At 38.5% G+C, this 21,250-nt stretch overlaps 1 protein-coding gene and 1 long non-coding RNA gene across 2 annotated transcripts; one reads left to right on the top strand and one right to left on the bottom strand.

Annotated features, from left to right (window-relative positions):
• LOC107611183 lies at window positions 2,171–20,080 on the bottom strand. Its single transcript, XM_016313138.2, has 2 exons — window positions 19,988–20,080; window positions 2,171–2,802 (listed from the first exon to the last, which is right to left on the bottom strand). The coding sequence occupies exons 1-2, from the start codon at window positions 19,997–19,999 to the stop codon at window positions 2,215–2,217; spliced, it is 600 nt and encodes a 199-aa protein (XP_016168624.1). The 5' UTR covers window positions 20,000–20,080; the 3' UTR covers window positions 2,171–2,214.
• On the top strand, window positions 14,997–18,114 carry LOC110265955. The gene is made up of 3 exons (XR_002352660.1): window positions 14,997–15,115; window positions 15,206–15,390; window positions 17,895–18,114. It is a non-coding gene; the product is annotated as an uncharacterized LOC110265955 (long non-coding RNA).

Raw genomic sequence — 21,250 nt, 5'->3', positions numbered from 1 at the left:
GTAAGTTCAGTGGAATCTCTATGGTCTCTATATGAGCCTCAAATTCCTTGGGTTCCTCATTAGGGAACTCCTTGGAGGCCAGTTGATGTCCATTGAGGTCTTTCTCACTGGAAATCACTGCCTTTTCTTCCTCACTAGGTTTGGCCGTGTTGGTTATATTTATGGCCTTGCACTCTCCTTTTGGATTCTCTTCTGTATTGCTTGGGAGAGTACTAGGAGGATTTTAGTAACTCTTTTACTCAGCTGACCCACTTGTGCCTCTAAATTTCTAATGGAGGACCTTGCTTCAGTCATAAAATTGAGAGTGGTCTTAGATAGATCAGAGACTACAGTTGCTAAGTCAGAATGGCTCTGCTTAGAATTCTCTATCTGTTGCTGAGAAGATGATAGAAAAGGTTTGCTATTGCCAAACCTATTTCTTCTACCATTATTATTATTGAAGCCTTGATTATGCTTCTATTGATCCTTCCATGAGAGATTAGGATGATTCCTCCATGAAGGATTATAGGTGTTTCCATAGGATTCTCCCATGTAATTCACCTCTTCCATTGCAGGAATCTCAGGGTCATAGGCTTCTTCTTCAGAGGAAGCTTCCTTAGTGCTGCCTAATGCAGCTTGCATTCCAAACAGACTCTGAGAAATTATATTGACTTGCTGAGTCAATATTTTGTTCTGAGGTAATATTGCATTCAGAGTATCAATCTCAAGAACTCCTTTCTTCTGAGTTGTCCCATTATTCACAAGATTCCTTTCAGAAGTGTACATAAACTGGTTATTTGCAACAATTTCAATGAGTTCCTGGGCTTTTGCAGGCGTCTTCTTCAGATGAAGAGATCTTCCAGCAGAGTGGTCCAATGACATCTTGGACAATTCCGACAGATCATCATAGAATATACATATGATGCTCCATTCTGAAAACATGTCAGATGGACACCTTCTGATCAATTGCTTGTATCTTTCCCAAGCTTCATAGAGGGATTCACCTTCCTTCTGTCTGAAGGTTTAGGCTTCCACTCTAAGCTTGCTCAACTTCTGAGGTGGAAAGAATTTGGCCAAGAAAGTATTGACCAACTTTTTCCAAGAGTTCAGGCTATCTTTAGGTTGTGAGTCCAACCATGTCCAAGCTCTGTCTCTTACAGCAAAGGAGAAAAGTATAAGTTTGTAGACCTCAGGATTAACCCCATTGGTCTTCACAGTGTCACAAATTTGCAAGAATTCCACTAAGAACTGATGAGGATCTTCCAATGGAAGTCCATGAAACTTGCAATTCTGCTGCATCAGAGAAACTAATTGAGGCTTCAGCTCAAAGTTGTTTGCTCTAATTGCAGGAATTGAGATGCTTCTTCCACATAAGTCAGAAGAGGGTGCAATAAAATCACCAAGCATCTTCCTTGCATCTCCACCATTGTTGTTGGGTTCGGCCATCTCTTCTTGTAACAACCCTAGTTTTTGAACATCAAATAATTACTTATTTGTGATTTATTATATTTATTAATAATTTTATTTTAAGAAAATTATTTTACTAAAAGTAATTAAATAGAGTTTTATAATAATTGAAGTTTAAACTAATTACAATTTTTATATAATTTTTATTAGATATTTGATATAATTGAAATTATAATTTTAGTAATTGAAAAATAAGAAAGAATTATATCGTTCAATTTAAGTAATTTTTATTATGAATGAATCATGTTCTATTTTATTAATTTGTACTCTTAGAGATTAATTTATTAGAAAAGATTAGTTTGATTTTTATGAATATTTTAAGTTTAAGTTAATTAATGTTTAAGTACAATTTGTATTATAATTAGTTATTCTACACAAATTGAAATTAAAGTTTTAGTAATAGAAAAATAATGACATGTTATATCATTTAATTTGAATAATTAATATTAAGTTTAAACTATATTTTATGAAAATGTGATTACTATGCTTATTTTATAATTTAAATTAGAAATAATTGATTCAACTTAGCAATATGTTGATAAATAATATTCATAAATATTTTTAATAGAATATTTGGTTTTAAAATTACTCTACCCTCCAATTTTATCAAAATATCTATTCATATTCTTTTATAAAATCTCTAATTTCTAACCCTAATTCCCAAATTGAATCAGAAACCCTAATTCCTAAATTAATTGAGAAACCCTAACCCTAGGCCCCTCACCACAGCCGCACCCAACCCCCTTTCACCCCTTCAGTGTAACAATTTCAGAAACGGGAAATTAGAGAGGGGGAGTAAGGGAACGGAGAAGAGAAGGGAGGGGTGGGGGACTGTCCGCCGTCACTGCCGCCATCCGGGAACACGCCGTCGACGCCGATGCAGAGTGGAGGATGAGGTACCGCCATGCTCTTCGCCGCCGCTGTCGAGCCACGCGTCGCTGCTATTCTTGCGCCGCCACCGTCGCCCTCATCGCTGCTCTGTGGAGCCCGCAGAGTGGAATGCGAACCAAGAGCCTCTGTGTTGCACCGCCGATCTGTCACCATTCTACTGCGTCGCCACTGCGCCTGGGTGCTGCTGTTGAAGTCACTCCTGCCGCCGCTGCTACTAGGGTTTGTCGCCGTTGATGAAGCTTCAGCCGCCGCTGAGGAAGGGAGCTCGAACGCCGTCGCTGGGAAGGAGGATTGGCCGTCACCGAACAGAATGCGACAGTACTGAGAGACATCACCAATGTTGACGCCGGAGCTCGACAACGGCTGTAGCGTCATCGCCAAACCACCGCGCCGCCGTAGCTGTCTCTGGGAAGGTCGTTGGAGCTTGCTGAGGATATTGTTCTGGTTCTGAAGCAATTCATCCATGTCAATTGTAAAGGCCTAGCCCCGAAGAAACGACGCTTTTTCGGGATCAAACGGAATTTTTACAGAATTTTTAGGAATTTCTATGCATATAAGCACCTCCACTACACAGGTGCTGCGTCATCAAGCTGCTGAGTCAGTAGCTTGATTGCACAGGACACCTCTCCTAATCTAAGTAGGCACGTCGCGAAGAGTTGCGTTTTTGAGCCACTTCGGGCTAGAATTTCAAAATTCTGATTTCCGTGGTTAGTCTCTATGTGACGAGCCGGTCACGAATTTTGAGAGAAAAATTATATTAATATAATATTCATATATTATTATTTTATTCAAAATATTATATTATTATCTTCCCTACTGTGATTAATGTTGATCTATGTTTAGTAATATAATAACTGAGCTTGAAATCTACCGGTAACGGATAATACCGGCATTCTTAGATGAACGTAGCACTTCTAATGCTTCATCATATATCTTTTATTCTTATGATTATCCAGTTACTAGTGTCATTTACACTAAGTAACTTAATGTTTATCCATTAGTAGTGTAATTACTTAAGTTCTAATACATCTAGCTTTAGTAATTATCCTTTTCTGAGATATTTTGACAAGTAACTTTTGGATAATCATCATGACAAAAGCCACGGCCTCCCTTGGACAGCTTGGCTATCATTTTTGTTCTTGGAAAAGCTTAGAACACCATGAAAGAAAACCATGAAGTTTCCATGAACACCTGAGCTACTTTCTCCGTTCTTTCTCAAACCAAAACCCCTATCAAAAATCTAATCTTACCAAAGTGTTCACCTCTTCCTCCTCTTCATTTCTATGTCACTTTTCATGGAGTAAATCAAGGTATGAAGGCTGCTCCTCCTCCTTGAAGATTCGGCCATGGTGGTTCCTTAAGTTAATGATGTTTTCTTCATGTTCTTTCTTAGGATCTCTTATTCAATCACCAAAAGATCCAAGAAAACGTGATTTCTAGTTACCTTAAGGTGAGGAAAACTTCTTTTCATCATCATGAAGCTTCAGCCTTCATGGTTCATAAGATTCTAAAGTTGTTTTTGATGTTAAAATAGGCGTAAAAGTGCTTCTGGAAGCTTGTTTTTAGTGCAATCTTGGACAGCAGCAAAGGAGGTATGGTTTGGTAAATTAGTAAATGATTGGCTGTTTTCTTGAAGTGTTAAACCAGATCTTGTTGCTTGAGATTTGATTTTGGGTGTTTGTGTGATGGTTTGATCATGGAAACTTGTTGTTTAATGCTTGAAAATCATGTTTATGATGGTTTTGAAGCGGCTGTTGGTGCTACTGGAAAACGTGACATTCCAGCCATGAAAATCATGATTTTTTATGCTTATTTGATGTGTATTTGATGGCTGAAAAGTTTCTCTTTGGTTTGATAAAAATCGGGTTCAAATCGGTTTCCGAAAAGATTGAAAAACTAGCTGAAAATCAAGCAAAAATCTGATGAACTTTTGAAAAAAAATGTTTTTGGTTTTTGGAAGAACATGAAAACGTGTATTCAAGGAGTTTTGGGGTCAAAATGTAATTATTAAAAAGTTTAGGGTTGAAAATTAATTAATCAAAAGTTGAGGAGCTAAAGTGCAAATATTAAAAGTTATAGGGGTCAGTGCAATTTCCAAGAAGTTCGGGGGTCAAAATGCAATTTTTGAAAGTTAAATAAAATATTATTATTTTAATAATAAAATATTAACATATTATTTTATTAATAATATTACTTTAATAATAATATTATTTTATTAATAATAATAAAATATTGATAAAAAGACAGTTTTCCCTAAAAGCCTCAGGAAGGCAGATTTGAGTCCAGAATTCTCTAATTTCCTTTACTAAACAACTAAGAAGAGGTATAAGAGAAGATATCGAGGTATATGAGGTAAAAAAATAAGATTTTGAAACCTGTGTTTAAGTTAAAAAGAAAAGGAGTTAAAAGTGATATAGTTGTGTACCTGACCTTACAGAGTAATTAGAGAATTGTAAAATGAGCTTTTTGTGATGTTGTAATGCTTGATTTATGATGATTTCCAAATGATGGAAAGTATGGTTATATGTGAATTATGAGCCTTCGAGCAATGCTTGTGAATGTTGTGCGGGGACGCCCGTATTGTGATGTTGCTTCCCAGACAGGCTGCGGTAGAGTAGTACCAGCCCTGCAAGCTGAATGCTTGGTAGAAGCCTGACTTGCATACCTGGGGTATATTGAGACCTGAGCAAATACCAGCCCTGCAAGTCGAGAGCACTTGGTAGAGGGTATGCGGTACTTAATCTGGGATTAAGTTCTGGGAAGGCCTTATCTGACTTGGAGGGTCGGATTGCGTCGGGTGCGGGTCGAAACCGACAAATAAGCTCATTACCTGCAGTAGGGACAGACATGCATTATACTTGTCTGTGTATTATTTATTGCAAATCTTCTTGTGTTCTTGTTCTATTCCTTGTTTGTTTGAGCATAACTGTGTGATTGCATATTAATGTGTGAATGTTCATTTACTTCCTATTTTCTCTCTTGTTCATGTGTTAGTTTATGTTGCTGTTATGTACATATTACTCTATATTTATTTATACTTCTATGACCATGGACATTATAAAGGAACTTAACTGTAAACCCCGACCTTACTAAGAACTCCCCAGTTCTTACCCCTTACACCTCTACAGATGGACACGGGAGTCCTATTCTACGAGATTGATCCACCGTACATCCACGAGGACCCGGTGCATGGCAAGTATTACATCTACTGTGCGGTACCTCGTATCCGTAATTATGTAGTTCGTGGTAGACCTTTCCAGTACCCTATTAGGACAGCATACTTTAATCCTGATGCACCCTATGACTTTTCTTTATCTTAGTTACACCCCGGCGGGCCTGGGATACCTCATCCTGAGGAGCAGATGCCACTTCTACCTGACTATCCTCCTCCACCTGAACCTCCTCTACCTGATGAGCCTATACCTGCCCAGCTTATCCATGAGGCACCTCATGCACCTTTTGTCCTTAATGAGTGGGGTGTTCCTGTGTTACCACCCGAGCTTGATCCATTACCTAAGCCGATCGAGCCTCCTGTCTTTGATGAGCAGCAGGGACATGAGTATGATCAGATCATGGAGGCGCCACCTCCTTCTCCAGACTGTATTTTGTTTGGTAGCTATCCTTTTATGGTTCCTGTGGCCAGCAGTGGTTCCTCTGCTATCACTCCGGCAGAAGAAGAGGACGAGGAAGAAGAAGATCCAGAGGAAGATCCTAACTTCATAGTTATCTCCTCTGATAGCGATGACGATGAGCCAGGCGAGGCGCCAGCAGGCGAGCATCACCATTCGCCCGGTGATTTTCCGTGAGGTACTCTGGACCAGGATTGAGGAGACTTTTTGAGACGCCTAGTCTAACTTCAGTACATTAGAGTGTCTCCCTCACTTTTGTTAGCATGATTAGAGGGAATAGGCATATCACAGAGTTAGGCTAGCCTGGGTGCCAGCTTAGGGGCTTTTGGTCAGGCCAGGCCCTGGGGCGTCTTATGTACATATATGTATATACTATATGAGTCACTGACTTAGGGGTGCTGTACCATAGCTCTATGCTTATATAACTGAGCCACTTCTGTAACATGATGTATGTTATAGTGTATTGTTCCATATTCTGTTATCTTTTGCCTTATTTATGTGATTGTTTAATTATCCCTTGATATATGGAAGGTATGCGACTTTAAATTATTCTTGTTAAAAAAAATTTACTTGTAAAATTCGCGGGGTTTTAACAACGTACAGGCTTATATTTATTAATTAATAATACAAAAAGGAAAAACAAGTTGGTAACATTCGATTTCTAGTATGATCTAGACATGCTAGAAGTTGGGTCGTTACAATTTGGTATCACAGCAGTTCTTCTTGTTAGAGCCTGGCGAATGGACTGAATCATGCTTTATTGCATGCTCTGTGGTGTGTCTCATGCTTATAGGGTATCTATGTGATATGTGTTGCATGAATGTCTTTGTGCTTTCATTCTGATAATGTTCACGCCCAACCTGAGGTATTAAGACTGATCACCTTGGTATTGATTGTTCGGTATGAACAGAATCAGGATGCCTCCACGGAGACGTAGCGATCGGAAAGGGTCTACTGTTAACAATCCGCCACGAAACGATGATAATCTGTTTGCTGCGATTCACGCTATGGCTGAGGCTGTGCGTGAAACGGCGACTGCTACTACCCGAGCAGTTAACCGTTTGGGGGAACGTAATGGAGAGCGTAACAATGACCGTAATGGTAAGAATGGTGGAACGGTGATGGAGATAACATGAATCATGATAGGCCTATGACATTAGCTGCTTTCTTGAAAGTTAATCCACCAAAGTTCAAGGGGTACGACTGTAGCAATTGAAGCTGATAATTGGTTCCGAGGCATAGAAAGGTCCTTGAGGGCACAGCATGTCCCGGAAGAACAGTATGTAGAATTTGCTACTTATATGTTGGAAGGGGATGCTCATCACTGGTGGCAGGGCATTCAACGTTTACTGCAGCAAGATGAGGGTAATATTTTGTGGGATGTTTTCAAAGAAGAGTTCTATAAGAAGTACTTTCCTAGAGCTACTCGTGAGGCAGAGGAGATGGAGTTGATGCAGTTGAAATAGGGAAGTATGTCTGTTGCTGAGTATACAAGGAAGTTTGAAGATTTATGTCATTTTTCCAAGGTTTGTCAAGGGAATCCAGCAGATTTCGAAAAGTGGAAATGTTTGAAATTTGAAGGGGGACTCCGTGAAGATTTGTTGAACTCAGTGGTTCCATTGGAAATACGGAATTTTGCGGAGTTGGTTAATAAGAGTCAGCTAGTAGAGGACTGTGCTAAGAAGATAGCTGCAGCTCGGATGAATCGCCCAGGATCTTCTTTTCAGAATTATAATCGGTATACAGCTCCTCAGGGAAGGAATTTTAACCAGGGAGCAATGCCTTCGCGAAGGTACAATCAGAATAGAAATGTTCATGCACGTCCTACAGGAGGGAATGGAGGAAGAATGAGACAGGATATGGGTAAGCGACCTCAGCAGGCGCAGATGCGACCAGTATGTAGGTAGTGCGGAAAGGAGCATGGAGGTAGACCTTGTCAGCTTACAGGTGTTATCTGTTTTTCTTGTGGTCAGCATGGACATATGGCTAAGGACTGTCCGAAGAAGCCAGTACAAGGAATAGATAGGCCGTGACAGCAAGGACGTGTGTTTGCTATGACTGCTGATGATGCAATGAAATCAGACACCCTAATTCAAGGTCAGTGTTATGTCAAATCTCGACTCTTAACTGTACTGTATGACTCTGGTGCATCACATTCATTTATTTCTGAGACTGTTGCGCATGAGTTGGGATTAGATTTCACCATGTTAGATTATAATCTAATTGTTCGTACACCCACATCTCAAAATGCCTTGACTAGTCAAGTATGTCAACAGGTGCCTTTTGTTATTGAGGCTAGGACTTTTATACATGACCTGGTTTGTTTGCCTTTGTGTGGTTTAGATATTATCTTAGGTCTAGATTGGTTGTCTAAGCATCATGTTTTCCTTGATTGTTTTAAATGAATTGCTACATTTCCATCATCTGAAATGCACACTGAACCAGTTGAGTCTTGTACTTTCTATTTGAATTCCCTAAGAGTTATTTCTAGTAATAGTGGGTTAGAGGGTTACGGTCTACTATCGGCTAGCTCAGAAACTAATGAACAAGACTTGGAGCAAATCTGAGTGGTGAAGGAGTTTCCTGATGTTTTTCCAGATGATATACCTGAGTTTCCACCTCAGAGAGAGATAGAGTTTAGTATTGATCTGGTTCCTGGAGCCGGACCAATTTCTATAGCACCGTATCGGATGTCACCGTTGGAACTAGCAGAGTTAAAGAAGCAGTTGAATGAATTGCTGGGGAAGAAGTTTATTCGTCCGAGTGTATCACCATAGGGAGCTCCAGTGTTACTAGTAAAGAAGAAGGATGGTGGAATGAGGTTATGTGTGGATTATCGGCAATTGAACAAGATCACAATCAAGAACAAGTATCCACTCCCAAGGATAGATGATCTGATGGACCAGCTGAATGGTGCGACAGTATTCTCGAAGATTGATTTGTGGTCGGGTTACCATCAAATCCGGGTAAAGGAATGAGATATACCTAAGACTGCCTTTCGAACTAGGTACGGTCACTATGAGTATACGATTATGTCCTTTGGACTGACTAATGCTCCTGATGTATTCATGGATTATATGAATCACATTTTTTATCCGTATCTAGATCAGTTTGTTGTAGTCTTTATAGATGATATCCTCATCTATTCCAAGACAGAAGAAGAACATGGAGAGCATTTGAGGATTGTGTTGCAAATATTAAGAGCACGAAAGCTATATGCGAAGTTGTCAAAATGTGAGTTTTGGGCGACAGAAGTGGCATTCTTGGGAGATGTGATCACACGAGATGGAATAACTGTAGATCCTTTAAAGATCGAGGCCGTAGTACAATGGAAGCAACCCAAGACAGTTACAGAAGTTCGTAGTTTCTTGGGGTTAGCAGGATACTATCGGCGGTTTATCAAGGGTTTTTCACAGGTAGCTTTACCTTTGACTCGCCTTACTAGGAAGGAAGTTCCGTTTGAGTGGACAGAGAAGTGTGAAGAAAGATTTGAAACTTTAAAGGAAAAGTTGACGACGGCGCCAGTTTTGGTGTTACCAGACCCATAGGAACCTTTTGAGGTGTATTGTTATGCTTCTTCTAAGGGACTTGGATGTGTATTGATGCAGCATAGGAATGTGGTAGCTTATGCTTCGAGACAACTAAGACCTCATGAAAGGAACTATCCGACACATGATTTGGAATTAGCAGCAGTGGTCTTTGCACTTAAGATTTGGAGGCACTATTTGTACGGAGCCCAATTCGAAGTCTTCTCTGATCATAAGAGTTTGAAGTATATCTTTGATCAAAAAGACCTTAATATGAGGCAGATGCGATGGATGGAATTCTTAAAAGATTATGATTTTAAGTTGAGCTATCATCCTGGGAAGGCAAATGTAGTCGCAGATGCTTTGAGTCGGAAGAGTTTGGGCATATCCTGAATGATGATCAAGGAAGAAGAAATGATCTCAGCCTTTGAAAACTTAAAATTAGGAATGAGAGAGACATCAAGAGGAGTTGTTATGGCGCGACTACAATTAACATCTGACTTTAAGATATCTATTCAGAAAGCTCAAGCCCAGAATTCAGGAATGCTGACATTGTTAACACGGATGAAGGCAGACCAACCGGAAGAGGTACGCCAAGATAAAGAGGGAATATGGAGATATAGGAACAGAATTCGTGTACCTGCTCAGGAGGACTTGATAAAGAACATTCGGACCGAAGCTCATGAAAGCAGATTTTCTATCCATCCCGGATCGACTAAAATGTACCAAGATCTGAAGAAGATGTTCTGGTGGTCGGGAGTGAAGAAAGATATAGCAACGTATGTTTCAAAGTGTCTCACTTGCCAGAATATTAAGGTGGAACATCAAAAACCACCTGGAACCCTGCAACCATTGGAGATACCGCAATGGAAATGGGAAGAGATTATGATGGATTTTATTACTGGGTTACCAAGAACCTCTTCCGGGCATGATGCAATTTGGGTAATTGTAGATCGATTGACAAAATCAGCGCATTTTCTACTAATTCAAATTGGTCACAACTTGGAGAAACTCGCCCGGTTATACATTCAGGAGATAATACGATTGCATGGATTACTTTCATCAATTGTGTCAGACAGAGATCCAAGGTTTACTTCTAGATTTTGGGGAGCTCTACAGAAAGCTTTTGGGACGAAGTTGCACTTAAGTATAGCATATCACCCACAGACTAATGGACATACAGAACGAACAATTCGTACCTTGGAATATATGTTGAGATCTTGCGTAATGGACCAACAGGGTAACTGGGACAAATACTTGCCATTGATTGAGCTTGCTTATAACAACAGTTATCAACAGAGTATCGGAATGGCACCATATGAGGCCCTCTACGGAAGAAAGTGTCAATCACCATTATGCTGGTATGACAAGGAGGAAGGCAGGATTTTGGGGCCAAACTTGGTACAAGAAACTACCGAACGGATTAAGCACATTCAAGAGAAGATTCAAACTGCCCAAAGTCGACAAAAGAGCTATGCAGATATTAGGCGTAGGCCCTTAGAATTTAACGAAGGTGACCATATCTTCTTAAGAGTGACACCTACGACTGGAATAGGTAGAGCTCTTAGGACTAAGAAATTGAATCCACGATACTTAGGTCCTTTCCAAATTCTTAAAAGAGTCGGTCCAGTAGCATACCAAGTAGCTCTCCCTCCTTATTTGTCAAACCTTCATGATGTTTTTCATGTTTCACAACTCAAAAAGTATAATCCCAACGAAAGCCACATTTTACAACCAGAGACAGTACAGCTGCGAGCCGACTTGACATATCAAACCCTACCAGTCAGGATTGTGGAACGAAGTGACAAACAGCTTAGAGACAAGACAGTATCATTGGTTAAGGTAGCATGGGGACAAACTGGAACTAAAGAGTACACATGGGAGCTGGAAGATAAGATGAGAACAGACTACCCGTTTCTCTTTTCAGGTAATTGAAATTTTGAGGACAAAATTTTCTTTTAGGAGAGTAGAATGTAACGGCCTAGCCCCGAAGAAACGGCGCATTTTCGGGATCAAACGGAATTTTTACAGAATTTTTAGGAATTTCTATGCATATAAGCACCTCCACTGCACAGGTGCAGCATCATCAAGCTGCTTAGTCTGCAGCTTGATTGTACAGGACACCTCTCCTAATCTAAGTAGGCACGTCGCGAAGAGTTGTGTTTTTTAGCCACTTCGGGCCCAAATTTCAAAATTCTGATTTCCGTGGTTAGTCTCTATGTGACGAACCGGTCACGAATTTCGAGAGAAAAATTATATTAATATAATATTCATATATTATTATTTTATTCAGAATATTATATTATTATCTTCTCTACTGTGATTAATGTTGATCTATGTTTAGTAATATAATAACTGAGCTTGAAATCTACCGGTAACGGATAATAGCGGCATTCTTAGATGAACTTAGCACTGCTAATACTTCATCATATATCTTTTATTCTTATGATTATCCAGTTACTAAGTAACTTAATGTTTATCCATTAGTAGTGTAATTACTTAAGTTCTAATACATCTAGCTTTAGTAATTATCCTTTTCTGAGATATTTTGACAAGTAGCTTTTGGATAATCATCATCCTAAAGCCACGGCCTCCCTTGGACAGCTTGGCTATCATTTTTGTTCTTGGAAAAGCTTAGAACACCATGAAAGAAAACCATGAAGTTTCCATGAACACCTGAGCTACTTTCTCCATTCTTTCTCAAACCGAAACCCCTATCAAAAATCTAATCTTACCAAAGTGTTCACCTCTTCATCCTCTTCATTTCTATGTCACTTTTCATGGAGTAAATCAAGGTATGAAGGCTGCTCCTCCTCCTTGAAGATTCGGCCATGGTGGTTCCTTAAGTTAATGATGTTTTCTTCATGTTCTTTCTTAGGATCTCTTATTCAATCACCAAAAGCTCCAAGAAAACGTAATTTCTAGTTACCTTAAGGTGAGGAAAACCTTCTTTTCATCATCATGAAGCTTCAGCTTTCATGGTTCATAAGATTCTAAAGTTGTTTTTGATGTTAAAATAGGCGTAAAAGTGCTTCTGGAAGCTTGTTTTTAGTGCAATCTTGGACAGCAGCAAAGGAGGTAAGGTTTGGTAAATTAGTCAATGATTGGCTGTGTTCTTGAAGTGCTTGAAAATCATGTTTATGATGGTTTTGAAGTGGCTGTTGGTGCTGCTAGAAAACGTGACATTCCAGCCATGAAAATCATGATTTTTTATGCTTATTTGATGTGTATTTGATGGCTGAAAAGTTTCTCTTTGGTTTGATAAAAATCGGGTTCAAATCGGTTTCCGAAAAGATTGAAAAACTAGCTGAAAATCAAGCAGAAATCTGATGAACTTTTGAAAAAAAAATGCTATATTACTTTAATAATAATATTATTTTATTAATAATAATAAAATATTGATAAAAAGATAGTTTTCCCTGAAAGCCTCAAGAAGGCAGATTTGAGTCCAGAATTCTCTAATTTCCTTTACTAAACACCTAAGAAGAGGTATAAGAGAAGATATAGAGGTATATGAGGTAAAGAAACAAGGTTTTGAAACCTGTGTTTAAGTTAAAAAGAAAAGGAGTTAAAAGTGATATAGCTGTGTACCTGACCTTACAGAGTAAACAGAAAATTGTAAAATGAGCTTTCTTTGATGTTGTAATGCTTGATTTATGATGATTGCCAAATGATGGAAAGTATGATTATATGTGAATTATGAGCCTTCGGGCAATGCTTGTGAATGTTGTGCGGGGACGCCCGTATTGTGATGTTGCTTCCCAGACAGGCTGTGGTAGAGTAGTACCAGCCCTGCAAGCTGAATGCTTGGTAGAGGCCTGACTTGCATACCTGCGGTATATTGAGACCTGAGCAAATACCAGCCCTGCAAGTCGAGAGCACTTGGTAGAGGGTATGCGGTACTTAATCTGGGATTAAGTTCTTGGAAGGCCTTATCTGACTTGGAGGGTCGGATTGCGTCGGGTGCGGGTCGAAACCGACAAATGAGCTCATTACCTGCAGTAGGGACAGACATGCATCATACTTGTTTGTGCATTATTTATTGCTAATCTTCTTGTGTTATTGTTCTATTCCTTGTTTGTTTGAGCATAACTGTGTGATTGCATATTAATGTGTGAATGTGCATTTACTTCCTATTTTCTCTCTTGTTCATGTGTTAGTTTATGTTGCTGTTATGTACATATTACTCTATATTTATTTATACCTCTATGACCACGGACATTATAAAGGAACTTAACTGTAAACCCCGACCTTACTAAGAACTCCCCAGTTCTTACCCCTTACACCTCTACAGATGGACACGGGAGTCCTATTCTACGAGATTGATCCACCGTACATCCACGAGGACCCGGTGCATGGCAAGTATTACATCTACTGTGTGGTACCTTATATCCGTAATTATGTAGTTCGTGGTAGACCTTTCCAGTACCCTATTAGGACAGCATACTTTAATCCTGATGCACCCTATGACTTTCCTTTATCTTGGTTACACCCCGGCGGGCCTGGGATACCTTATCCTGAGGAGCAGATGCCACCTCCACCTGACTATCCTCCTCCACCTAAACTTCCTCTACCTGATGAGCCTATACCTGCCCAGCTTATCCATGAGGCACCTCCTGCAACTTTTGTCCTTGATGAGTGGGGTGTTCCTGTGTTACCACCCGAGCTTGATCCTTTACCTGAGCCAATCGAGCCTCCTGTCTTTGATGAGCAGCAGGGACATGAGTATGATCAGATCATGGAAGCGCCACCTCCTTCTCCAGACTGTATTTTGTTTGGTAGCTATCCTTTTATGGTTACTGTGGCCAGCAGTAGTTCCTCTGCTATCACTCCGGCAGAAGAAGAGGACGAGGAAGAAGAAGATCCAAAGGAAGATCCTAACTTCATAGTTATCTCCTCTGACAGCGATGACGATGAGCCAGGCGAGGTGCCAGCAGGCGAGCATCACCATTCGCCCGGTGATTTTCCGTGAGGTACTCTGGACTAGGATTGAGGAGACTTTTTGAGACGCCTAGTCTAACTTCAGTACATTAGAGTGTCTCCCTCACTTTTGTTAGCATGATTAGAGGGAATAGGCATATCACAGAGTTAGGCTAGCCAGGGTGCCACCTTAGGGGCTTTTGGTCAGGCCAGGCCCTGGGGCGTCTTATGTACATATATGTATATACTATATGAGTCACTGACTTAGGGGTGTTGTACCATAGCTCTATGCTTATATAACTGAGCCACTTCTGTAACATGATGTATGTTATAGTGTGTTGTTCCATATTCTGTTATCTTTTGCCTTATGTATGTGAATGTTTAATTATCCCTTGATATATGGATGGTATGCGACTTTAAATTATTCTTGTTAAAAAAAATTTACTTGTAAAATTCGCGGGGTTTTAACAACGTACAGGCTTATATTTATTAATTAATAACACAAAAAGGAAAAACAAGTTGGTAACATTCGATTTCTAGTATGATCTAGACATGCTAGAAGTTGGGTCATTACATCAATGCTCATTTTTATCCCCTGTTCCGCCTTTGCCTCTGGGTTCTGTGAGTTGCCAGAGCTCTCTGCCACCGGGAACCAACATTCGAGCTGCCCAAGAAACCACCATTAGAACCACTACTGTTTTGGTAAGCTCTGCCCCTTGTTTCTGCTTCCTTGTCCTACCAATTTGTTTATACTTTGAAGCTTGTCCCTGAAACTGTTTGTATTGTATAAAGAGATTATTGTAAATTACCTTGCCGCCACCGTTACTGGAGGTAGCTGCCGGCTCTATTTGGAGACTGCTGCTAAGTCACCACCGAAGCTAAGAACATGTGCTGGGATCGGATGGAGCACCGCTGCTGCTATGGATTCATAATATTGGGTTTACTGCGTTTAAATTCTTCAATTATAGCTAATTGAGGTAGGGGATTTATTTCAAAATTAACAGTTTTAACTTATGAATGCCAATGAGGTTTAGTGAGTAATTGCAAATAATTTATAAACATGATTAATTGATAGGAATAAGCTTGATTTGAGCTTGATTTGGTATTGAGATGATTTCCTAGTATTTCAATTAATTTAAGGTTATGGCTGTGAATGTCATTGGGTGTTCTTGTTGTGAGTGATTGATTAATTGATAAGGTTAATTTTGGATTGAGGCTGTGATTGAAATTGGTTTTCTGATTTTGATAGAATTGTTGAAAATTCTGATTTTATGTGATTATGCTGAATTGGTTGAGTTGTAACTTTATCCTGATTATTGAGAATAAATGCTTGCTGTTGATTTTAGTTATCTGATGTATCAGAATGTCTGTGAAATTGACTTGTGACTGGTTGGGATTGCTTTTGGTGGTTATTGAAGGATTGGAACTTAAGGGATTAATCTGTCTTGAGAACTTGATTTTCTGAAATGATATAGTAAACTTTAAGAGTATATAAATAATTTTGTAACGGTTAGACTAATTTTCTGTGTCATGATTTATTGATTCTGACTTGGCTGTGATTGTGGCTGGTTTTATTGTTGTAAGTGATTAATTGATGACGTTGATTTTGGTTTGAGGCTATGCTTGTTACCTAAATTTCGGGTTACATTGATTTCTTAATTTGGTTGTTGACTTAAGATTTATTTGAAGATGATGGACATTGTTGCAAGCTAGTTTGGAAAATGTTATTTACTGGATATGCTAATTTGATTGGATAATTTTGTGTGGAGTATTGAATTGAGTTTGAATGAACCAAGATTGAAATTAAAAATTGTAGATCGAGTTAAAGTTTATTTGACAAACAGATCTCTTGGGAATTCGGATTTTATTCGATTATGTCAAGTTGGTTGTTATTGTTGATTTAAGGTTAACTAGAGTTGATTTTGAGAACGGTTAAAGGATTGAAGGTCGATTACTGAAATATTTTCCTAAAGTGTGATCTTTAGAATAAAATGGTTAAGTTTGCTAAGAACTAAAGAACTTTAAAAATAACTAGGAATATGAAAAGTTGGTGTTTGGAATATTAGTTATGAATCTTTGAAGCTGGACTGGTTTACTTTTAAAGAATGGTTTATGGAAACTCTGATTTTAATTAATGTTAGGATGTTGGTCTTAATTGATTAATAATGAGATGATTATTTAGATTCTGTTGTTGTGATTACTGCTGATAAAAGGGCTGGTAAATTGTTGAGAAAGAGGAAACCCGTAAGGGTGGCTAAGTCCGAGTTTTAGGGGAGGTGCTGATAAAATTTTTATAAAATTGAGGTTTTGTCTGAAATGTTTTGGATTTGGGAAACTGTGTTATTTGATTTATTAAGAACAGAATAAATTATATTTCGATTTTGATTTATTTAAGAAAAAGGATTTTGTTATAAAGTTGATTTGAATATTAAAAGAGTTATGGTTTTGGCTTGAAATAAAGGATTACCTTTTAGGAGATTAGTAGATTTATAACATTTGAGTTGGAATAGTAAATAGTTACTAAACAAGAGTGTGAAACTGATAATTGGTTAAATTTGGGAAGTACCCACGAACTGAATGATCATTGATCTCGGGGAAACCTATAAATTGTTATTTGTTTTATATGCGGGAAAAACCCACGGACTGATAATCATTGATTACGGGAATAACCCATAAATTACTGTATGTTGATCTCAGGTATAACCCACGAACTGAAGATCATTGTTTGCTGTGTATTGATCTCGAGTATAACCCCACGAAATGAAGATCGCTATGTTATTGTGTATTCATCTCGGGGAATAACCCACGAACTGAAGATCTCTGTTTTGTTTGTGAAATAATCTCAGGGATGCCCACGAACTGGGGATCACTGTTTCCCCTTGTGCGTATATTATGGGGTCAGGCTTTGCGCCGACTGCCGGTAGTCACAAAGGAGTGGTATTCTTACCACCGACACATATGTACTAAGGACACAAAGGGAAGCCAAATCTGGGACTTGTTCCTAGGTAATGTCAGGTTGCAGGGTGTAAACCGACACGTGAGCTCATGGCCTGCTTAGGACAGACATGCATCATATTGGTTGTGCATTTACATTTGGTTGTGTTTGCCTGTATTACTTTTCTGTGATTGTGTTGTTTGTATTGTGATTTGTTTGTGTGTTGAATTGAGTTTCTTACATGTTCTAGTAGTTTGTGAATGGATAGAGATGATTAATATCTTTGTTATGATTGAGAATCAATTATGTGGCTGAAAGATATTTAATATGACAAGTTTTGCGATTGAGATTTGTTTTGGGTTTAGAAATTTAAAGAAAGTAATTATTTATCTAAAGTAAGATTAAAAAGTATTTCAAAGGGTTTGACAAAGATAGTTTTTTAAGCAAAGTTAATTATTTGCATGTTAATCATTACTTTTACGGCATTCCCATTCCCTACTGAGAACGTGTGGTTTGTTCTCACCCCAAAATCTTCCACCCTTTCAGTGACACAGGTTCGAAGACACAGTTTGAAGCTGCAGGCGATTATAGAATTTATTCATGAGTTAAGTGTATGAGTTAATTTGCTTTCATAGAGTTCCCTCGCCCTTATTACTTTAGTCTTTATTTTATATAGAGGGACAGGATTTGTATCTTAGTTTTATTCGAAATCTTTTGTATGACAGATATTATTATTAATAATTATGTGATTATTATTACTTTGAAATGTTTGATATATGATTTTGATAATCAAAAACAATATTTTCTGGAATTTTCTATAAAATAGAAACGCGATATCGCGATATCGAACTAAAGGCTCAATATTAAATAGTTAATAAAAGACATAGGTTTGTAACTCCTTACTTTTGGTACAATCATGACGTACTGGAAGTTGGATCGTTACAAATGGTATCAGAGCAGTTCGTTCCTGTTAGAGCCTCGGGAATGGACTGACTATGCTTCATTGCATACTCTGAGTGTCTGTCATGCTTTGTTACTTGTTCTGATAACAAGAGTTTGAGTTTTATATGCATGACTGTTTGATGATTAACGCCGTTAGTCTACCATTGCATGTCTCTTGGTATTAGGTATGGCCAACTTAATACTAATGATTTATGTATATGGGAACACTAATGGGTTATCATAGGCAAAATATAAGTTATAGGTGATGCGATTCACAGGGTTTGGGAGCGTTAGAGGTTATGAAGTTAGCTTCGATTCAACGTATAATCTTTATTCGTGCCACATGAACTCGTACCATCCTTTTCTTCGTTGCTTTTGATTGGAATTCTCTGGTTTGAATTTTCTCCTTAGAATGTGATTTGATTGTTCCCAACCATACTCTATCATTCTTGTATACCTTTGCTTGCCTATGAATCTGACTCTTTGAATATTCATTCTTGACAATGCCTATGTTTTTGTTTAGAAAGAATTATATCGTTCAATTTAAGTAATTTTTATTATGAATGAATCATGTTCTATTTTATTAATTTGTACTCTTAGAGATTAATTTATTAGAAAAGATTAGTTTGATTTTTATAAATACTTTAATTTTAAGTTAATTAATGTTTAAGTACAATTTGTATTATAATTAGTTATTCTACACAAAATTGAAATTAAAGTTTTGGTAATAGAAAAATAATGACAAGTTATATCATTTAATTTGAATAATTAATATTAAGTTTAAACTATATTTTATGAAAATGTGATTACTATGCTTATTTTATAATTTAAATTAGAAATAATTGATTGAACTTAGCAATATGTTGATAAATAATATTCCTAAATATTTTTAATAGAATATATTTGGTTTTAAAATTACTCTACCCTCCAATTTTATCAAAATATCTATTCATATATATCCATATTCTTTTATAAAATCTCTAATTTCTAACCCTAATTCCCAAATTGAATTAGAAACCCTAATTCCTAAATTAATTAAGAAACCCTAACCCTAGGCCCCCTCACCACAGCCGCACCCCACCCCCTTTCACCCCTTCAGTGCAACAATTTCAGAAACGGGAAATTAGAGAGGGAGAGTAAGGGAACGGAGAAGATAAGGGAGGGGTGGGGGACTGTCCGCCGTCACTACCGCCATCCTGGAACATGCCATTGACGCCGATGCAGAGAGGAGGATGAGGTATCACCGTGCTCTTCGCCGCTGCTGTCGAGCCACGCATCGCTGCTATTCTTGCGCCGCTGCCGTCGCCTTCATCGCCGCTCTGTGGAGCCCGCAGAGAGGAACGCGAACCAGTTGCTTCTGTGTCGCGCCGCTGATCTGTCACCGTGCTACTGCGTCGCCACCGCGCCTGGGTGCTGCTGTTGAAGTCACTCCTGCCGCCACTGCTACTAGGGTTTGTCGCCGTTGATGAAGCTTCAGCCACCGCTGAGGAAGGAAGCTCGAACGCCATCACTGGGAAGGAGGATTGGTCGTCACCGAACAGAACGCGATAGTACGGAGAGACATCACCAATGTTGACGCCGGAGCTTGACAAGGGCTGTAGCGTCGTCGCCAAACCACCGCGCCGCCGTAGCTGTCTCCGGGAAGGTCGTTGGAGCTTGCTGAGGATATTGTTCTGGTTCTGAAGCAATTCATCCATGTCAATGCTCATTTTTATCCCCTGTTCTGCCTCTGCCTCTGGGTTCTGTGAGTTGCCAGAGCTCTCTGCCACCAGCAACCAACATTCGAGCTGCCCAGGAAACCACCATTAGAACTATTACTGTTTTGGTAAGCTCTGCCCCTTGTTTCTGCTTCCTTTTCCTACCAATTTGTTTCTACTTTGAAGCTTGTCCCTGAAACTATTTGTATTGTATAAAGAGATTATTGTAAATTATCTTGCCGCCGCCGTTACTGGAGGTAGCTACCGGCTCTATTTGGAGACTGCTGCTAAGTCACCACCGAAGCTAAGAACATGTGCTGGGATCTGATGGAGCACCGCTGCTGCTATGGATTCGTAATATTGGGTTTACAGCGTTTAAATTCTTCAATTATGGCTAATTAAGGTAGGGGATTTATTTCAAAATTAACAGTTTTAAGTTATGAATGCCAATGAGGTTTAGTGAGTAATTGCAAATAATTCATAAACATGATTAATTGATAGGAATAAGCTTGATTTGAGATTGATTTGGTATTGAGATGATTTCCTAGTATTTCAATTAATTTAAGGTTGTGGCTGTGAATGTCATTGGGTGTTCTTGTTGTAAGTGATTGATTAATTGACAAGGTTTATTTTGGATTGAGGCTGTGATTGAAATTGGTTTTCTGATTTTGATAGAATTGATGAAAATTCTGATTTTATGTGATTATGCTGAATTGGTTGAGTTGTAACTGTATCCTGATTATTGAGAATAAATGCTTGCTGTTGATTTTAGTTATCTGATGTATCGGAATGTCTGTGAAATTGACTTGAGACTGGTTGGGATTGGTTTTGGTGGTTATTGAAGGATTGGAACTTAATGGATTAAACTGTCTTGAGAACCTGATTTTTTGAAATGATATAGTAAACTTTAAGAGTATATAAATAATTTTGTAATAGTTAGACTAATTTTCTGTGTCATGATTTATTGATTCTGACTTGGCTGTGATTGTGGCTGGTTTCATTGTTGTAAGTGATTAATTGATGACGTTGATTTTAGTTTGAGGCTATGCTTGTTACCTAAATTTCGGGTTACATTGATTTCTTAATTTGGTTGTTGACTTAAGATTTATTTGAAGATGATGGACATTGTTGCAAGCTGGTTTGGAAAATGTTATTTACTGGATATGTTAATTTGATTGGATAATTTTGTGTGGAGTATTGAATTGAGTTTGAATGAACCAAGATTGAAATTAAAAATTGTAGATCGAGTTAAATTTTATTTGA

Source organism: Arachis ipaensis, chromosome B08 (genome assembly GCF_000816755.2).
Source record: "Arachis ipaensis cultivar K30076 chromosome B08, Araip1.1, whole genome shotgun sequence".
Lineage (NCBI taxonomy): Eukaryota > Viridiplantae > Streptophyta > Magnoliopsida > Fabales > Fabaceae > Arachis > Arachis ipaensis.
The sequence above is the reverse complement of the archived record's forward strand: the minus strand, read 5'-3'. Positions and strand labels throughout refer to the sequence as shown.